Source organism: Gopherus evgoodei, chromosome 2 (genome assembly GCF_007399415.2).
Source record: "Gopherus evgoodei ecotype Sinaloan lineage chromosome 2, rGopEvg1_v1.p, whole genome shotgun sequence".
NCBI classification, from domain to species: Eukaryota; Metazoa; Chordata; order Testudines; family Testudinidae; genus Gopherus; species Gopherus evgoodei.
Genome location: NC_044323.1, coordinates 298,801,311 through 298,817,597, shown reverse-complemented (window position 1 = coordinate 298,817,597; position 16,287 = coordinate 298,801,311). Strand labels below are relative to the sequence as shown.

Sequence of the window (16,287 nt, the reverse complement as noted above, 5' to 3'; positions counted from 1 at the left end):
CCTTTTCAGAGTTCCTGCTTCCCAGGTTAGAGTCCCCCAGCCTGTAATTAGGGCTGACATTCTTTGTTCCTAGATGTGCACATTTACAGTTAGCCATATTAAAATGCATATTGTTTGCTTGCACCAGTTTACCAAACAATCCAGATCACTCTGTATCAGTGAATTGCCCCCTTCATTATTTACCACTCCTCCAAGCTTTGTCATCTGCGAATATTTACTTCTGGATGATTGGTAAAAATTCTGAATAGCGTTGGGCTAGAACCAATCACTAAAAACACATCTGCTCCATGATTCCCCACTGACAACTACTTTTAGAGACCCGTCAGCCAGTTTTAATCCATTTAATGCAGTGGTTTTCAAACTGGTTTTGCGTATCACTAGGGGCACACGAACTCTTAGCGGGGGTATGCGAATGACGGAGAAGTTTCCATAGGCATAGTTTGACGCCTATATATGGAGGGGCAGGGTCCTCCAGTCACCACTCTCTCACCACCCAACTCTGAAAGCAGTGCCGCCACCAGCAGCAGTGCAGAAAGTGAGAGCCAGCTGGCTGGAGAGCGGAGGCTGCTGGCCGGGGCGCTCATGTTTGTGGCGTGGGAGGATTATTTTTTAATCCCACTCCCACCCACTCCCCCATCGTCATGCAAAGGGGATGGGAACCCCCGCCACCCCGCCATCCACAGGCAGAGGCAGGGAGAACCCTCACTGCCACCTTACTTCTGTGGTGCTGGTGGTGGCAGCGCTACCTTCAGATTAGAGCCCTGCAGCAGGACTGGGGTCCTGGAGGACCCGCTGCCAGAACAGCAGGAGCGGGATAAAAATTCAAGGAACCACGTGGGAGTGGGACAGGATTTTTTAAAAATGATCCTCCCGCCCCACAAACACCACAACAGTAACATTCTCCCAGTCCTTGGAATTTCTCCAATGTTCCAAGATTTATTTAACATTAATGTTAGCAGGTGAAAGATCTAACTCTTTCAGGACCCTTAGGCCTGCTGATTTACCACTAATTTTTGTGCCATCTGCTAACATTACCAGCAACGATGTTTATGTTTTCTTCCAGACCACTGACAGATATATCAAACAGCACTGGGCCAGACAGATCCCTCAAGGACATCACTAGAAACACTCATTTACAACTACTTTTTGAGATCCAGTTAGCAACTTTTTGATCCATTTAATATATTACTATCCATCATGTGCTTCCCTGATTGAGTATAGTGTTAATTTTTAATCAGAATTAAGTCAAATGCTGTACTGATGTCTATTATGTGAACCAAACTTGTAATCTTACAAAGAAATATTATCTAGTTGATCTGACCTGTTTTCCATAAACTGTGTTGATTGGTATTAATTAGGCAGCCATTCCTAATTCATACCTGCTTTCCTTTGATAGTCCCAAGAGAACCATCTGAAATACTCTTTTGGGTTCCTGAATCCAGCAGTTGGAGGAAGAACAAATCTAATGGTCGGATGTTGAAGCTAAACAAACTCAAACTGGAAATAAGATGCCAAATTTTAGCAATCAGGGTAATTAAGCACTGGAACAACTCACTTAGGATGTGAAAATCTCTATCTTCCTCAAAAAGTAGCGAAGAGTCCTGTGGCACCTTATAGACTAACAGACGTTTTGGAGCATGAGCTTTCGTGGGTGAATACCCACTTCGCTGGATGCATGTACTGCATCTGACGAAGTGGGTATTCATCCACGAAAGCTCATGCTCCGAAACGTCTGTTAGTCTATAAGGTGCCACAGGACTCTTTGCTGCTTTTACAGATCCAGACTAACACGACTACCCCTCTGATACTATCTTCCTCAAGTATCTTTCTAGCTTAGCTCAGGAGCTGTGGCCTGCATTATACACAGGGCAGCCAGATTATATTACCATCTGACCTTAGACTCTATGACCCCTAAATCCTTAGAGGGAGAGCAATAAACTCCCTGCCTCTCACATTAGTTATACAGAGGCCAACTCTAGAGGACACGTATGCACTGGCTTTCAAATTCTGCCCTCTGTACAGGACATGGTCAGTGGTTGTCCTTTCACTTAAAGAATGGGCGCCTCAATACAGTGCATATGGACAGAAAGAAACGGAAAGAGAGAGCACCACAGGGACAGATTTCTACGGTCCAATTTGCCACACGTACATTGGAAGCTGCGTGCACAAGGCAGTTGTACCAACACTGCACCTGTGAGAACACAGGCCGTAGTCACTCCTCTCAAACCAGCTGTGAAGCTTCAACATGTCCTGCTTCTCATACCTCTCTTACCTTTGGGAGCAGCATGCGTCACGATGCAGCTGTATGATCTCCATCACCACAGTATTACAGCAGCCTACAGATCAGCCTGCCCTGAACCACACCGCATCACAAGTAACAGGACTGTACATTTGAATCCCAACTGACTTGTTTCTGAGCTCTGGCCTGGCTTCACAAGCTTGATATTTCCATTAACCTGAACTCACGAGGCCTGCGTAAAATGCAAGCAAGTTCCCAGGTGGGAAAGGCGCCACCGCCATTGTTCAGATGGACAGCTGCAGCCCTGGATCTCATTGTGCCTGAGCGTTACTCGCGGAGGTGGAGGCGATGACCTGAGCATCTGCAGACTGCAAGCAGTTGATGTGGTGGCACTTACCCCACATCAAGGGCTTGGAGCTTGAGCTCAGCCTGCAGCTGCTCAGCTTGCTCTGGAAGGTGCTCCTGGCCTTACCCAAGCCACTGCCCATTCCTGGTAGCACTGCAATAGTGCCTGAGGGCTCCAACCAGGGATCAACGTACTGTGCAAACGCTTATTAAAAAGATGGTGCCTGCTCCATTCAAACAAGCAGTTGCCCACCTCTAAAGAAAACTGCAGCTCCTGGCCCCCGACGGTGAAATGGGATTCGGACTCAGGCATTTCTGACCTCTGGCCCTGACTCTCTAAGGCCTGACAAGCTGTTGGCTGAGGAGACTGGGCCCACTCCAGACCCAACCAAGCTGGTGCTGGCCCTCTTAACACACACTCATGCACGCTGGCTTTTCTTCGCACTTTTATCCAAACTACATGTACATCACAGTAGAGAGCTGCGCTCACCCAGCAGCATTCCTTACACATGGCTAAAAAAACAGAAGGGACACAGGGGGCAGGGGAGAAGTCTCTCTCAGGTAGAGTTTATGCTGACAGGTCACTGTTATCAAATCTCTCCTGATCATACACCTCTGCCACCACCTTCCTGCCAGCAAACCAGCGCCCGTTCAGGGCCTGAATGGCTTTGTGAGTCTCCGAGGCCATAGAGAACTCTACAAAGATCTTGACAATGATCTCAGCGTCCTCCTCCTCGCCCTGCTTCTCTTGGTAGATGATGACCCTGTTCACTGCCCCAAACTTGCCGCACTCTTCAGTCACTTCTCCCTCCAGATCGTCATCAATGTCCTTTGGATCCACCATGTTGCGCAGCACCATCACAGTTGACTGCAGGAAGAGGAAGAAAAGAGAGAGGTGACTGAGCAGGTTCATGGGACTGCTGGGGTTAACCTTGAAAAGCCATGACACCTGCACATCACAGCAGCCATTTCAGTGCCAGGCCTGAGCAGCAAAAATTAACATCCCAGGGCTTTCTGGAACCAATCTGTAATGACACTGCCCACAGGCACGATGCTGAAGCACACTCAACCCATGTTCAGTATAGCCCAGAAATTATGACTCTTCAACAGGCATCTCCAGCTCAACTGCTTAGGCCAGCAGTGTACCAGGAATTTGCTACTTGTTTTGTGTCCTGAAGATGTGGCTGGAGAGATGCTATTTTTAAGACTGTGTTTAAATCTTACAGAGATGGATTCATCAAACTGATTTCCCTCTTCTTACCTTCACTTGCATGACACGTCTTGGTGGCAATTATTCTTCATGTTAGCTTTATCTTGGAACTTAGTGGCTGATGTAAGTAGTTGGCCTCACAGGCCTAGAGACTGAAGGTTTCTCATCATTCTCAGAACAAGTACATTACAGGGGATACCCACACCCCAACCCGCCAGCGTGGATCATGCTCCAGAATTCTCCCAAGCCTTCACCTCATTCCATTCTTCTGCCCTAACGCACCCTTCTGCAACAGGAAGCCCATCGCCATACTATTATTGCCTGTGCCCCCCCGGACGCCTGTCCCTCTCCATCCTCCCATGTCTCTGTCTCAGACCAGCAGCATGTGAGATTAAATAAATTTAAAAATTGCTCTGTATGCACATGAAACCAGCTCTTATCTCTTTGTAATTCACACCTTCTCAAAGTCTCTCCCCACTCAGGCCAACACAACAAACTCAGAATTTGCAGGTCAAGCCGTTTTGAAAAAAAGGAGTTAGGAAAACCTTTGGTGTAGCTTTAAAATGCATTTTCTGATGTATCTAAACTTCCCCCTTGAGATGCGATGCTACAGTTCTTGGGGAAATTAAGGTGTGGGTTGTGTAGATCAGGTTTTTATGGACAGTTAGCTTCAACCTTAACTAGGGGACAGCCAGTGTCTCAACAATACCACCGTTGGACCTTTATATTTTCAAAGTACAGGACACATGAGCTAATTCTCACAGCCCCTCAAGAGGTGCAGGTCAATATTACCCCTATCTGGCAGAAAAAAGAGGGGAAGGGCCTTGTCCAATCCCAGAAGGAGTCAGTGTTCAATCTGAAATCAGAACTCAAGTTCTGTGCCATCACTAAGATATCTGAGAATCACTGGGTGGGAGTCTCTGGCCTGTGTTCTGCAGGACAAACCATGGCGATGTGAATGACGGAGAGGAAGGCGAAATCCGGGGGCCAGGTCATCAGTGACTATAATGTCTTAATACACCATCAGTCAGTACCAGGCAAATTAGTCGAAACAATAGTTAAAAATAAAATAGTCAGACACATAGAAAAACAAACTGTTCAGAAATAGTCAACGTGGTTTCTGTAAAGGGAATCGTGTCTTACTAATCTATTAAGAGTTCTTTGAAGGGATCAACAAATATGTGGACAAGGGGGATCCAGTGGACATAGTGTACTTAGATTTCCAGAAAGCCTTTGACAAGGTCCCTCACCAAAGGCTCTTACGTAAATGAAGCTGTCATGGGATAAAAGGGAAGGTCCTTTCATGCACTGAGAACTGGTTAAAAGACAGGGAACAAAGGGTAGAAATTAATGGTAAATTCTCAGAATGGAGAGGGGTAACTAGTGGTGTTCCCCAAGGGTCAGTCCTTGGACCAATCCTATTCAATTTATTCATAAATGATCTGGAGAAAGGGGTAAACAGCGAGGTGGCAAAGTTTGCAGATGATACTAAACTGCTCAAGATAGTTAAGACCAAAAGCAGACTTTGATGAACTTCAAAAAGATCTCACAAAACTAAGTGATTGGGCAACAAAATGGCAAATGAAATTTAATGTGGATAAATGTAAAATAACCCCAACTATACATACAATATGATGGGGGCTAATTTAGCTACAACGAGTCAGGAAAAAGATTTTGGAGTCATCGTGGATAGTTCTCTGAAGACATCCGCGCAGTGTGCAGAGGCGGTCAAAAGATGAAATAGGATGTCAGGAATCATTAAAAAGGGGATAGAGAATAAGACTGAGAATATATTATTGCCCTTATATACATCCATGGTACGCCCACATCTCGAATACTGTGTACAGATGTGATCTCCTCATCTCAAAAAAGATACTGGCACTAGAAAAGGTTCAGAGAAGGGCAACTAAAATGATTAGGGGTTTGGAATGGGTCCCATATGAGGAAAGATTAAAGAGGTTAGGACTCTTCAGCTTGGAAAAGAGGAGACTAAGGGGGGATATGATAGAGGTCTATAAAATCATGAGTGGTGTGGAGAAAGTGGATAAGGAAAAGTTATTTACTTATTCCCATAATACAAGAACTAGGGGTCACCAAATGAAATTAATAGGTAGCAGGTTTAAAACAAATAAAAGGAAGTTCTTCTTCACGCAGCGCACAGTCAACTTGTGGAACTCCTTACCTGAGGAGGTTGTGAAGGCTAGGGCTATAACAGCATTTAAAAGGGAACTGGATAAATTCACGGTGGTGAAGTCCATTAATGGCTATTAGCCAGGAAGGGTAAAGAATGGTGTCCCTAGCCTCTTTGTCAGAGGATGGAGATGGATGGCAGGAGAGAGATCACTTGATCATTGTCTGTTAGCTTCACTCCCTCTGGGGCACCTGGCATTGGCCACTGTCGGCAGACAGGATACTGGGCTGGATGGACCTTTGGTCTGACCCGGTACGGCCGTTCTTGGTCAAATGGCTGGACAACACAGCACAGCAAAGAGAGAACACTCTCAGAGCAAGGCACCTCACTACACAGATCCTCCTTTATAAGGCAGAGAGGGAAAAGCCATGACCGTAGCCTACAGCAGATGATGACTGGTTATGATACAGGCATTTGTACTCAGTAAGACACACCTTTTGTGAACTCGTACCATACACTGTGCTGCTGAGCTGTACAGAACTAAAAGACAGACCCAAACCAGACTTATGGCCTGTAGGCTACACTGTATCTCTGGGAATCTAGAATTAACTCAGAGTCATGCTCACCTCCTGTTTGCGAAGCAGTTTCTGCATCACCATGTGACGGGCACTGCTGCCGGATATGCTCATATGCTCCTGTTCACTCAGCATTTCAGGCCTCTCTGACTCCTGGAAGATTTCCTCCTCCTCCTTCTCCTTCTTAACCTCCAACAGAGCCAATGTTGGGGGACTTGCTAGGATAGGATTCACTACTCCCACCTGTGGAATAGTGACGGGAATGGGCGGTCGAGCGGGGGTCACACCTGCAGGTGAATACACAGATTGAAGGAGGAGGTAAAAGGAGCCTCCCTCTAGGACTGGCACTCTGCCACACCAGGAAGAAAGCCAGCCACTGACACCCAGCCTTATGGAATTAGGAGAAAGGTTATAGTAACTGCAACACGAACCACTGAGAGAGCCTGACAACCTGCGCAAACAGCGACTCTACCACCAGGTATGATGCGCACATGTGGGGAATCTGCCCATTCGAACGGGAGACAGCGCAATGGGGCTGCATCTGTTTTGCATGTGGTAAGTGACCACCGTGGTGCTTTTGCTCAGGGCACCGTGCATCCCTGCAGGGAGACTTAGTGCCCTTACCGCACTCACCACACACTCGTGGAGAGGCCTGCGAGGCAATGCAAGGAGAAATCAGAATTCTCTGCAAACAATTCAGTTTCAGTACGATTCAGTTTCAAACCCTTTAGTGGGGCCAGTGGCCTGTCTTCCCAGTGCAGGAAGGACTGAGACCAAACCTGAAAGTCTGCTCATGCCCCTCCTTCAGGGACAGTTTCATTTTCCCACGTACAAAACTCAACACGTAACAAAGTTAAGCCTCTGATCAAAGCAGCTGCAAGGAACCTGAAACCTGTTCCCTTGCATCTCTCCCCACTGCTGCAGGGTCAGCCACTGAGCCCACCTGCTTCCCACAGCTCTTCTCTTCAACTGAGTTCTCTCAGCTCTTTTCAGGAATCACATGGGTCTGATAACCAAAAGGGGTAGCTGGCCCTGGCTACACTTTCCATGAAGTGACCCAACTGTGGGGACTGGTGCTATCTTGGAATAGTTGTGGAAGTGACAGAATGAAGAGCAGACGCACCCGTAATGACTCCTGGTGCCTGTGCTGCCATTACGGCCTGCGGCAACGCCCCTAGCGGCTGAGCCAGTGTCAGCGCTGGAGACACCAGCCCAGGTGTTGCTAAAGTGCCAAGGACTGCAGCTCCTGCCACTGCTTCCTACAAGAGAAAAGCCAGAGTGTTAATTCTGCTTCAGAGAGTCACACTCAGGGTGTGCTCTGCTCAGATTTTTTTTTTTTACCTTTGTAGAGACTTACCAAATTGCCAGGGCAGGGGGGCAAATGACCTGTAAAACTACTAGGCCCAGCTCAGCCACTGGCCTGAGCGGAGAAACCTATGCAACTCTGCTTAATCGCACAAACACATGCCGAGGATTGCCCTGAACTCACCTTTCCTGTAGACAGCTGCCACGTACCAACCCCCTGAAGAGCAGGCACTTCCCCACACTTCACAGTTATCACCCCACATCAATCAGCTCATGTGTAGGGCCCTGAATGACAGATATGCCAAGGGAACCCCAACCCAAAGTCTCCAGGATGGTTGTAGCGGGATGGAGTCAATTCCAGAGCAAAAAGCTTCCCAACTTCCTAACCATCTCTGCTCTTCTAAGGTGGCCCTAATTAGGCAATACTGTTTCATAGACTCATACTCATAGACTCATAGACTCTAGGACTGGAAGGGACCTCGAGAGGTCATCGAGTCCAGTCCCCTGCCCTCATGGCAGGACCAAATACTGTCTAGACCATCCCTGATAGACATTTATCTAACCTACTCTTAAATATCTCCAGAGATGGAGATTCCACAACTTCCCTAGGCAATCTATTCCAATGTTTAACTACCCTGACAGTTAGGAACTTTTTCCTAATGTCCAACCTAAATCTCCCTTGCTGCAGTTTAAGCCCATTGCTTCTTGTTCTATCATTGGAGGCTAAGGTGAACAAGTTTTCTCCCTCCTCCTGATGACACCCTTTTAGATACCTGAAAACTGCTATCATGTCCCCTCTCAGTCTTCTCTTTTCCAAACTAAACAAACCCAATTCCTTCAGCCTTCCTTCATAGGTCATGTTCTCAAGACCTTTAATCATTCTTGTTGCTCTTCTCTGGACCCTCTCCAATTTCTCCGCATCTTTCTTGAAATGCGGTGCCCAGAACTGGACACAATACTCCAGTTGAGGCCTAACCAGCGCAGAGTAAAGTGGAAGAATGACTTCTCGTGTCTTGTTTACAACACACCTGTTAATGCATCCCAGAATCATGTTTGCTTTTTTTGCAACAGTATCACACTGTTCACTCATATTAAGCTTGTGGTCCACTATGACCCCTAGATCTCTTTCTGCCATACTCCTTCCTAGACAGTCTCTTCCCATTCTGTATGTGTGAAACTGATTGTTCCTTCCTAAGTGGAGCACTTTGCATTTATCTTTATTGAACTTCATCCTGTTTACCTCAGACCATTTCTCCAATTTGTCTAGATCATTTTGAATTTTGACCCTGTCCTCCAGAGCAGTTGCAATCCCTCCCAGTTTGGTATCGTCCGCAAACTTAATAAGCGTACTTTCTATGCCAACATCTAAATCGTTGATGAAGATATTGAACAGAACCGGTCCCAAAACAGACCCCTGCGGGACCCCACTTGTTATACCTTTCCAGCAGGATTGGGAGCCATTAACAACTACTCTCTGAGTACGGTTATCCAGCCAGTTATGCACCCACCTTATAGTAGCCCCATCTAAATTGTACTTTCCTAGCTTATCTATAAGAATATCATGCGAAACTGTATCAAATGCCTTACTAAAGTCTAGGTATATCACATCCACCGCTTCTCCCTTATCCACAAGGCTCGTTATCCTATCAAAGAATGCTATCAGATTAGTTTGACATGATTTGTTCTTTACAAATCCATGCTGGCTATTCCCTATCACCTTACCACCTTCCAAGTGTTTGCAGATGATTTCTTTCATTACCTGCTCCATTATCTTCCCTGGCACAGAAGTTAAACTAACTGGTCTGTAATTTCCTGGGTTGTTTTTATTTCCCTTTTTATAGATGGGCACTATATTTGCCCCCTTCCAGTCTTCTGGAATCTCCCCCGTCTCCCATGATTTCCCAAAGATAATAGCTAGAGGCTCAGATACCTCCTCTATTAACTCCTTGAGTATTCTAGGATGCATTTCATCAGGCCCTGGTGACTTGCAGGCATCTAACTTTTCTAAGTGATTTTTTACTTGCTCTTTCCTTATTTTCTCTTCTAAACCTACCCTCTTCCCGTAAGCATTCACTATACTAGACATTCCTTCAGACTTCTCAGTGAAGACCGAAACAAAGAAGTCATTAAGCATCTCCGCCATTTCCAAGTCTCCCGTTACTGTTACCCCCTCCTCATTGAGCAGTGGGCCTACCCTGTCCTTAGTCTTCCTCTTGCTTCTAATGTATTGATAAAAAGTCTTCTTGTTTCCCTTTATTTCCATAGCTAGTTTGAGCTCATTTTGTGCCTTTGCTTTTCTAATCTTGCCTCTGCATTCCTGTGTTATTTGCCTATATTCATCCTTCGTGATCTGACCTAGTTTCCATTTTTTTATATGACGCCTTTTTATTTTGTAGGTCACGCAAGATCTCAAGGGTAAGCCAAGGTGGTCTTTTGCCACATTTTCTATCTTTCCTAACCATCGGAATAACTTGCTTTTGGGCCCTTAATAGCGTCCCTCTGAAAAACTGCCAACTTTCCTCAGTTGTTTTTCCCCTCAGTCTTAATTCCCATGGGACCTTGCCTATCAGCTCTCTGAGCTTACCAAAATCCGCCTTCCTGAAATCCATTGTCTCTATTCTGCTGTACTCCCTTCTACCTTTCCTTAGAATTGCAAATTCTATGATTTCATGATCACTTTCACCCAAGCTTCCTTCTACTTTCAAATTCTCAACAAGTTCCTCCCTATTGGTTAAAATCAAGTCTAGAACAGCTTCCCCCCTAGTAGCTTTTCCAACTTTCTGAAATAAAAAGTTGTCTGCAATGCAGTCCAGGAACTTATTGGAAAGTCTGTGCCCCGCGGTGTTATTTTCCCAACATATATCTGGATAGTTGAAGTCCCCCATCACCACCAAATCTTGGGCTTTGGATGATATTGTTAGTTGTTTGAAAAAAGCCTCATCCACCTCTTCCGCCTGATTAGGTGGCCTGTAGCAGACTCCCAGCACGACATCACCTGTGTTTTTTACCCCTTTTAGCCTAACCCAGAGACTCTCCACCCTTCCGTCTCCTATGTCCATCTCCACCTCAGTCCAAGTGTGTACATTTTTAATATATAAGGCAACACCTCCTCCCTTTTTCCCCTGTCTATCCTTCCTGAGCAAACTATACCCATCCACACCAACATTCCAGTCGTGTGTATTATCCCACCAAGTTTCAGTAATGCCAATAATGTCATAGTTGTATTTATTTATTAGCACTTCCAGTTCTTCCTGCTTATTACCCATACTTCTTGCATTTGTATAAAGGCATCTAAGATACTGGTTTGATCTTGCCTCCCAGCTTCGCCCTGACCCTCCTTCCTCTCTGCCATTATAGCCCATGCTCCCTCCTGTTTCCAACCCATCTCCCAGGTCTTGTTCCCCACTTACCTGTGGGCTTTGCTCACCTGTCCCCGTCGAACCTAGTTTAAAGCCCTCCTTACTAGGTTAGCCAGTCTGTGCGCAAATAAGGCCTTTCCCCGCTTCGAAAGGTGAACGCCTTCTGTTCCTAGCAGTCCTTCCTCAAATAGCATCCCGTGATCGAGGAAGCCATTTGAGGAAGGACTGCTAGGAACAGATGGCGTTCACCTTTCGAAGCGGGGAAAGGCCTTATTTGCGCACAAACCATCAAACTAAATCAAAACAGATAAGCCTGTCTGCGGTGTAAATCAGGCCCGTTTCTACACCTTGACAGGTCATACCCAAGACTGGAGGGTGTAGCACAGACAGCTACTCCTAGGCCAGTCTCCACATGAGGCCAGGAGAACTATTCTGTAGGGTACAACCAAGGCCACCTAGTCGGGAGCTCCTGTAAGTACAGCACTGGGCCAATCTGTATCCCTGTGTTCAACAGGACTGCCGGACTCTAAATAACGAACGCACTCACCCACCTCGTTTCAAGTCCTGCTGCTCTGTTTCTTACCTGAGCTGTTATCTTTGCTGTGGCAGCTGCTGCAGCTACAGCTGCTGCAGGGGGTAATCCTCCAGGCGTTGCAGGTGTTAGGAGAGGCATTGGGGGAGTGACAGCTTTGCCAACCCGGAGATATTGGCCACCCAGGTCAAAGAGGTTCATAGATGAGACAGCATCTTGTGATGACTGTGCCTTCTCATACTCTGCAATGATAATTGGAACCCTGACAGAGTGCTCCTTAAAGATGGACATTTCCGGCTCCCGGGGAAAATGCCCCATCGCCTGCCTCCTAAACATAGACCCCTTTCCCTGAACAACTTAGCTTGGACTTCTAAGAACACAATGGTCTAGAGCGGCAGCCATCAGTGTCCCTACCAACCACTCCCACACCTCCCAGATAACAAACCCAACCCCTCTGATTATACAAGATCTTCTCAAACATTCAGCGTAAAGGGAGATGGTTCGTCACACCCTAGGTTCTAGCTGAACAAGAACACAGAATCCAGTTTCCAACTGAGAGCCAGGCAGCCCTCTGACGTCAGGCCATGTGCCGCTCTCAATCCCACTCTAACCCATATTGCCACTGGAGGGAGCAGACATGGATTCAAATCCAATGACATTCCCACCCCACTCCATGACACGTATCAGAGCAGCCAATTTACCAATGAAGCCATAGCCTTTGTGTTTCCCTGTTGTGGGATCCCTGGCTAGCGTGCAGGACTTAATCTTCCCAAAGGCCTCAAACACACTCTTAATGTCATCATCGGAAAGGTCCTGATGAACAGACGCCACGTAGATGCGGTTGAAAGCCCGGGCCTCCTCTGCGAGCTGGTCTATGATTGGTTGTGCCTGTCCAATATTACTAGGCCTGCCGACCTGCAGAGAGCGAAGCAAACACAAACAAACACTCTGAGTGCTCCAAGAGGGACTCACCCAAGACACAAGGACTGTAAATGCTAACGAAGAGCAGTGGAACCCCACATAACACTTTCCAGGTCACAACAATTAGCACCACAGCGCCAAAGTTAATTATCATGTCTGGGTTGTAGTCTCCAGTGACTCCACAGGCCACCACGGGATATGAGGATTACGGAGACAACCCAGATACAGGATGTTTTCTGTGGCACTTGTTACTGAGCAAGCATATTTCAGCCTTGTATCTTCCCTCCCTGACTAGTGACTAGCTTCCAATGCTACAATTGACTAGCAGTCACTGCTACAGGCAGGGCACAATGCCTCCATACCATTCTCTGGAGCTCCCAAAAACCCACAATCTATCAGGCACAACTGCCTGAAAAGGGACCTAAGAGGAAATGATTCTGGTGAAGATGTAAGGACACTGGGTTTTCAGAGACACCGCAAAAGGGATGCCCCCAAAAGTCTCCCACATCTGTCAGGGAATCTCTTACTTGTGCCTCGGAATACAAAGCTCAACTCCCTTGTTCCTTTCAATTTGTACTAACCCCCCTACCCCTGCAGGTTACCCCAGAGCCTCATTTCCCTCATAATACACATACAAACAAGCCCCCTTTCTGCAGAACCCAACAGGCACAACCAGAGTCAGCAGTCACTCACCTGCCCTCTCCTCAGGACCTGGCTGCTGCACACAAGACTCCATATCTAGGCCACAAAGGGCTCCCATTCTGTGCACGGGGAGGAACAGAACAGAGTCCAACATCCCTCCCTCCTCTTAGTGTATATTAACACTTTATGGGCTCTTCCCAGAGAGTCAGAGGCAGGTGCCAAGAACTAGTCAGTTCTCAGTGAGTGGCCTCAGATGGTGCATTGAAGAGGCCCACTGAGGGTTAGTTAGGGGTTCGTTACAGGAGTGGGTGGCTGAGATTCTGTGGCCTGCGTTGTGCAGGGGGTCAGACTAGATGATCATAATGGTCCCTTCTGACCTTAAAGTTTATGAGGAACAGATCTCCTAGGAACACAGATTTTCTTCTTCAGGCTCCTCTAACCATCTGAAAAACCCCATCCTGTAACACAAACAGCAGCATGAGCCAGACTCACCTCCCACGTGACACAACCTGCTGTCACTCACCTTTATGTTTCTCCCACCCAGCATGACTGAGTTCATCTGCTCCAAGGCCAACTGAGCAGCTTCAGGCACCTCATATTCCACAAAAGCAAAGCCCTAGGATAGAGGGGAAACCCTACTAAATTGCACCACTCTCTTCTTGTTGCACGCCGTAGTGCTCGCATTCCCCACTCTGCCAACTAATGTAGCCTGCCTGTATCACACTGTGCCAAACCCAACTGTTCAGCCAGAGAATCCCATCCTCAAAGCCTTTCCCAATAGCATGCTAATACAGAGAGCAACAAGCTGAAGCATGAAACTGCCTGAACAGACTTGCAGCCACTTGCTTCCTGAGCTGCTTATACATAAAATAGGCCTTATAGCAAAAGAGAAAGGCCAGGGCATGCACACAAGGCAGGCTAACTGCTCAGCATTCCCCAAGCTCCATGCCCCACATCCCTACAACGGTCCCACATGCTGCTGGTAGGTCACTGCTATGGCTTCTGGTGATACTAAAAACGTAGGCAGCGCAGGAGGCTATTACATTCAAATCTAAAAGCTCCAGCTCTGGGCACATGCCCAGAACCCTCAGTGGAATACAATAGGGACCATCAGCTGCAGAACCACCTACTAAGACAGCTTGCAGTATACTGCAGACTAGGAAGGTGAAGGCTCCTCCTTCCGTGGATGCATGCAGTGACCTTAGAGAAAAAGAAACCACACCTAGGGGCTGTTAACCAACCTTGTGTTTCATTGTAACAGAGTCCCAGGACATGTCAATGCTTTTGATAGGTCCAAATGGGGCAAAGGCCTGGCGGATGGTGTCCTCTCCCAGTTCATAGTATATGGAGCCCACGTACACACGACACATGATGGCCAGTGCCCGCTGCCTCTGAGCTGCCATCTGTTTCGGAAAGAAGAACTGGTTGGTTAGCTTAGGGGGTAGTCACAGATACCAGGACAGCTCTCTCTCCTGTACCACCCTCCCCAGGAGCTGTGACCCAACAGCAAGCAGCTCCTCACTGGCTGCAGCACAGCCTGGCACACTCTTGGTGGTAAAGTAGTATTTTTCTGCTCAGTGCATGGACTGGTGGGGAGCGCGTGGGCAGTAAGGCTCACTCCCAGGGGCACAGTCAAGTCTCTGATATGCTCTGCCACCTCAGCAGCCCTAACGCCAACCCACCCTGACAAGATCACATCTCTGGCAATGCCTGAAGCAGGGGGAAATACCTTCATTCTAAAACAGCTTCCCCTCCAGGCAGGGGAAATCCAGGCAGCAAGGGATCCAACATCAGGCACTAACAGCAATCCCTCCTGTCCTGCATGGCGCAGCAAAAGATCCAGTATTTGGCACCACACGCTCTCATTTTCCCCTGCCCTGGGCATCAAGGGATCTAGCACTGGGAACCACCTCCTCCCCATTCCCTGGGCAGCAAGGGGTTTGGCACCGGGCTCCACCTCCTCCCCTCTCCCTCCCTTGGCATTAAGAGAACTGGGCACCAGCTGCACTGTACAGTTCAATAAAAACAAACAAAATCCAGCGATTAAACAAAACCCTTCTCTTGGGGAAGTCTGTGGTGCTCAGAGTTAGCATCTTCCACTGGCATTGGCATCTACAGTAGTACAACCCCGCAGACTCAGCCATTGTCTGTCTCAGTGCAGAGAAAGCCTCTGGGGTCTTTTCCTGAAACTGTCTGAAAGTCTGTTTGCAAGAGGAACCTGGTCGTTCCCCAGATGGTACCCCTAAAAACAGCTTCCGCCAAGCCACATGGCAGTTCTAAGAACTTCACGTAGGAAGGTGCTGCCTGACAGGACACACGGGCCAAAGCTGTGATCTTATCAGCATGCACTGGGACCAAGGCAGAAAGGAAAGCTCTGCAGAGGCAGCTCCCTATAATCAGCACTAGTGTATTTATTATAACACACTGGAGACTTGTACAGGGCTACATTCTTATTCTGCATGGAACAGCTGGAACGAATGCAAAGTGGTGAGGGCCCTACAAAGAGGGCAAAAGCAGGACTACTCTTAGTGCTTCCTCCCCAGCCCAATTCTACAGTACTCCACATCCAAGTAGGGAGCTCTGTGAACACTGACCCCCACCCCGCCCAAGGAGGACCTTGCTATAAGGCCATTACACAAAGGCCTAACTCAGGTGGAGAGCTCTGGCATAAGGGTGAGCACAATGAGCTCAGAGTTGTTCTGTCCTCTCTAGGGATGCCACAACTCAATGTTAACCAAGGGGTGGCCAGAGAGGTCTCTCCTGCAACACAGTAATGGACAGAGCAATTGACTCTCTGATGAGACAACCACACAAAATAGATGTCAAAGGCATTTGACCTGGTCACTATGACTAGGAAGGTAATTGTCTGCAGCGGAAAATACAGCCTCATTCTGGATTGATTCCTAGCACTTCAGGGGTGGAAGCACTATCATCGAACCAGGTTCTCACATCACACTACTGTGCTTGCAGTTATATTATACTAACTTGAACCTGGACTCATCAAACTAAGGAAACAAAAGTTTTGTTT

The 16,287-nt window shown here is 47.4% G+C and overlaps 1 protein-coding gene across 6 annotated transcripts in view; it reads right to left on the bottom strand.

The window, feature by feature from the left end:
• Window positions 1-3,013: 3,013 nt before the first annotated feature.
• The window catches only part of PUF60 (poly(U) binding splicing factor 60), a 53,230-nt gene continuing 39,956 nt past the window's right edge, over window positions 3,014-16,287 (bottom strand). For all 6 annotated transcript variants that reach the window (XM_030554128.1, XM_030554127.1, XM_030554131.1 and 3 more), the window contains 7 exons: window positions 14,501-14,662; window positions 13,783-13,875; window positions 12,398-12,611; window positions 11,748-11,938; window positions 7,624-7,759; window positions 6,552-6,787; window positions 3,014-3,452 (listed from right to left, as the gene is read on the bottom strand). In XM_030554128.1, the coding sequence (XP_030409988.1) occupies window positions 3,153-3,452; window positions 6,552-6,787; window positions 7,624-7,759; window positions 11,748-11,938; window positions 12,398-12,611; window positions 13,783-13,875; window positions 14,501-14,662 (1,332 nt within the window). In that variant the 3' untranslated portion in view covers window positions 3,014-3,152. The remainder of the gene's footprint in view (window positions 3,453-6,551; window positions 6,788-7,623; window positions 7,760-11,747; window positions 11,939-12,397; window positions 12,612-13,782; window positions 13,876-14,500; window positions 14,663-16,287) is intronic.